This window comes from Limulus polyphemus, unplaced genomic scaffold (genome assembly GCF_000517525.1).
Source record: "Limulus polyphemus unplaced genomic scaffold, Limulus_polyphemus-2.1.2 Scaffold10438, whole genome shotgun sequence".
Classification (NCBI taxonomy): Eukaryota; Metazoa; Arthropoda; class Merostomata; order Xiphosura; family Limulidae; genus Limulus; species Limulus polyphemus.
In genome coordinates this window covers 9,663-14,347 of record NW_013676048.1, presented here as the reverse complement: position 1 = coordinate 14,347, position 4,685 = coordinate 9,663, and the positions used below count along the sequence as shown (strand labels likewise).

Below are 4,685 nucleotides of genomic sequence, written 5' to 3'. Positions count from 1 at the left end.
ACAGAAGGTAAAACCTAGGGTGTAATTACTACATATCTTCGACCAGATTTATCATGTTCGGAATTAGAACTGGAAGAAATAAATATATTTTTATGACATATACATTTCCCGTAAGTTTATTTTGAAATTCGCGCAAAGCTACACGAGGGCTATCTGTGCTAGCCATCCCTAATTTAGTAGTGTAAGACTAGAGGGAAGGCAGCTAGTCATCAGCACCCACCCACCGCCAACTCTTGGGCTACTTTTTTACCAACGAATGGTAGGATTGACCGACACATTAAAACGCCCCCACGGCTGAAAGTTTGTAGTTCGTGTAGTCCCATGGTGAGTTAGCGGTAAGTTAACGGACTTACAGCAATAAAATTCGGGGTTTGATGTGGACAAATCGCAGATAACCATGTTGTAGCCTTGCGCTAAAAAAACGAACAGGTGTATTCCGTTTAAATTTAAATTTATTTTTTTCAATATGATCAAACTAATGGATAAAACTATGCATGTCTTTATTTCTTAGCTTTTTGATATGCTTGTTTGTTTGTTTTAAATTTCGCACAAAGCTACACGAGGGCTATCTGCACTAGCCATCCCTAATTTAGTAGTGTAAGACTAGAGGGAAGGCAGCTAGTCATCACCACCCACCGCCAACTCTTGGGCTACTCTTTTACCAACGAATAGTGGGATTGACCATCACATTATAACGCCCCCACGGATGAAAGGGCGAGTATGTTTGGAATGACGGGGATTCGAACCCGCGACCCCCCAGATTATGAGTCGAGCGCCCTAACCACCTATTTGATATTCAGTTTTTGTAAAGAATTGTAACATATTCGTAATTTAGTGTTAACATCTGCCAAATCGTATGTCACCATACAAAATCTTAAACTTGAAGTTACAAATATAACACAGCTAGGAAATAATGAAAATAAGCATATAAAGATCTTGCACATGACGGCACAAAACTTCGCGTTGCATTCAACGTCTTCATAATGAATGTTAAATGTTACATTCTCGCAATCAGCCATTATCTTGGTCAATAACATTGTAAACATTGCCTGTAGGAAAAGATAGGGATCCGAAACTCAATGGCTATTCAGTTTGTCGATATGTTTTTCATTATACGCACCTCTGAGATGATTTACGGCATCAAATAATCAAATATTTGAAGACATATTTGTCATTTTCCACTTTAAATTGAATGTACCTTGTAAACACTTGACGTCCTATATGGCGGAGTAAATAAACTAGGCCACGTGATTTTTTGACGTCTGTGCAGGAACCATACAGACTGAAATTGTGAAAGAAAATGCTGTTGTAAAAACCCAGTTTATAAGTTCTAGATTTTAATAGATTTGTAAAATGCATAAAACTTGGCAAATTAATTGGATATAAATGCTTAATATTTTCGTTACCCAAAAATAATTTATACACACATTCATGCAAAAACATAAGTACATGTAGCGCAAGTTGCAAATAAAGTTAAATATGTAAAATATATCGCCAATTTAGATTAGCAATGGCATTCTTTGAAAAGGTTACTGCTTATTTAGATGATGGTGCATATGTAGATGTGGTATGTGTTGATATTCAGAAAGCATTTGACAAAGTGTTCCCCAAAAGTCTTATTAAAAAGTTATTTCTTTAGGTGTGGGAGAGAAGCTGGCTGATTGCACAGAAAACTGGCTAGATGGAAGAAAGCAGACGGTTGTCATAAATAGAGTTCAGTCAATCTAGGTTAATGTCACAAGTGGGGTACTTCAGGGCTCAGTGTTAAGACCTTTGCTCTTGTTGATTTTTATCAGTAATATAGATGAAGGAATGGTAAATAGATTACAATGACATTACAATTTTGCATGTTGCTGGTTGTGAGGAAGATGCTACTGCCTTACAAAAGGATTTAGATCATTTAGTAAGTTAGGTGAATAAATGTTAAATAGCTTTTAATTATAATAACTGCAAGGTAATGCATGTGAGACATCACAATTTGAATTATGAGAATGATTTTGATGGGAATAACCTTAAAAGTGTTATGGCGAAAAAAGGTCTTGGGGTTATGGTCGATCAGTCTCTTAAGCCATCCAAACAATGTACTGTTGCTAGTGGCAGGGCAAGTAGGATTTTAGGTTTTATTTACAAAAAATATTGAATATAAGTTTAAAGAGGTTATAATGGCATTGGTTAGGCCACATTTGTAGTATTGTATTCAGTCATAACTGGGTGCCTTACCTCAGAAAGAACATTGATTGTGGGAAGGGTTCAGAGGAAGGCTACTTGGATGAAGAGGTTAAAGTATCTTAACTTGCTTTCTCTTACAACAACAAAAAAAATTAGAGGGGATCTGGTTGAGGTGTTTAATATTGTTAAGGGAATTGATAGTGTTGATGCATCATCTTTTTTTATTTGATAGTGAGAATGATAAGACTAGGGGACATAAATATAAATTTTGGAAGGTAGGAGCAAACTTCATCTAAGAAGGCTTTATTGTGTAACAGAATGGTTGGCCTTTGAAACAGGTTATCTTTGTATGTGGTGGATGCAGTTAATTTAAAAGAGTTTAACATAAAGCTTGATAAGTAATTGAATGATAAAGATTAGCTTTGAGTTGTTTTTTAAGTTTAATTTTGAGGCTAGGACAACCCAGGTAAACCAGGAGGTTCCTTTTTGTCCTTTAATGTTATATAGAACTCAATTTGTTATAATGTCAAATAATACTAGCTATTATTGATTAAATCTCCCATCTGTTTACATTTGAGGAATATTTTGGGATCTGGCAAAAGATTATCTAATTAAAGTTTTATATAGATGTAAGATGTTTTAAAGTTAGTTTTGTACATACTTTTACATTTTTATCTTGGAATAAACATTTTTTATTAATAATTTGTTCTCGTGCAGAACTAGTTAAAAATGGAGCAAGAATTTATTTCTTCATCTGCTTTCTTATTTCGTGCCAAACTTTTGGAGGAATTTCCATCTCTATCAGCATACTTGGAAAAAGGGCATGGAGAAAAAATTACAAAAATTTCTCACAATGAGTTACATGGTATGTGCAATATATTGTATTTTTGTAGTCAAACTATCCGTTCTATCATTTCCATGAACTGGTGTTTTCTTTGTGCAAATAGCTGATAAATAAGATTAACCTAACAGCAAAAATTTAAGCCTATCTTTGCCAATGCCAGCCTTGATAACTTTCTTTAAATGACATAATCAGTCCAGATAATTTAATCCATCCAGTACAAAGTGAAACACTGAGGACCTTATACCTTATGGTGTTTCTGAAATGGTGTGTGAAACCTTTAGCTCTCTCAGTTTTATTGATATTTCATGGTATTTATGTCATTAAGTGCTAAAGAACAGAAAAATGGGAACATTGATTAAATGCTCTAAGTTGTCCAACCATTCATTAAATTTTTGACCATTTATCTTTTTAAGTGAAAAAGCTTTAACTTATTTTACTTCTTGAATTGACTTAATTTATTTCTGACTTAGATTTTATTACAGCTCTGTAACATAGCTTAAGAGTTAAATTAAAACATTTTCTAGACTATACATTTCACTATAATTCAAAAAACTCTAATAAAATCTCTGTCAAAACTACATTGACTTAGCTTAAGAAATAAATAAATTAAGATTATTTTTTTACTGTCTCTGCTCTTAAAACTGTATACTGTGCCATTTTTCTTCATGCAAATAGTTGAAGAGATATTTATAAATATTGTTTCTCGTAAGTATGTGTCAGATAAAAATTATAAAATATGCACTGTTTCATAGAAATATAGCAGTTGATATCTTTTTTTCCATATTCAATAACAAATATATTAGTAGCTATTTTAGGTCTTACTAATAAAGGTTAATACTTTTAACTATGAACACCTACTTCTTGATAAACTATTATTGAAGTCTTAATGGTTTTTTTTCCTATATATAGGTTATGGAAAAATTGCTTAGGGAGTTCTTCCTTTGTTGTTTTGTTTCTACTACTACATTAATACTTATTTTTATAAGCAGCCTAAAAGTTTTTTCATATACTTAATATAGAACATATTGTAATGCTTCCTCTAGCTCTAACTGTTTCCATTAATGGAGCTGGTTAATCTCCTAACCAACTGCCATATTTTTCATGTCTATTGGATACATCTTTAGAATCTTATTGACAGTGAGGTTCTTCCCCCTCTGAATATTAATATACATCTTTTTCCAGCTTACTTCTGAACCTTCTGTTTCACTATTTAATGATTTGAATTTGTTCAGCTATACATAGCTTATATATATATCATTATTATTGAAAATTTGTTTTCTCATTTTTTATGTTTTCATACATATGTGCATGTGTGTATACATTTAGATATATGTCTTACCATATACTCATCCCATCCTGTATGTTAATATCTTAAAATATTGTGAATATGGTAAACTTTTATTGATTTTGAAGCTACATTTTTTTTTACAGATGCTGTATCAGATGGCACAGCTTTTAAAGAAGGAAATCGCCTTGTGAACTTTCAGTCTTTTTTCCCACATATGGCTAGTGATAGTAAAGAAAGTATCTCATCATCGATGTTCAAGATGAGTGGATTGCCACATCTGAGGGAGTGGTCCATTTGGGTTACTTATAGTAAATTATTTTATAATACCTTTATAGTTTTAAGAAAATACTTTAATTGATTGTGATAAGGAAGAAATATATATAT

General features: G+C 32.5%; 1 protein-coding gene across 7 annotated transcripts in view; it reads left to right on the top strand.

The window, feature by feature from the left end:
• Nucleotides 1-303: 303 nt before the first annotated feature.
• LOC111083634 overlaps nucleotides 304-4,685 on the top strand; it is a 13,503-nt gene continuing 9,121 nt past the window's right edge. The window contains exons 1-4 of one of the 7 annotated variants that reach the window (XM_022380271.1): nucleotides 1,040-1,308; nucleotides 1,640-1,728; nucleotides 2,887-3,034; nucleotides 4,445-4,609. In XM_022380271.1, the coding sequence (XP_022235979.1) occupies nucleotides 2,899-3,034; nucleotides 4,445-4,609 (301 nt within the window). In that variant the 5' untranslated portion in view covers nucleotides 1,040-1,308; nucleotides 1,640-1,728; nucleotides 2,887-2,898. The other 6 variants (XM_022380276.1, XM_022380274.1, XM_022380273.1 and 3 more) reach the window with 6 other exon arrangements.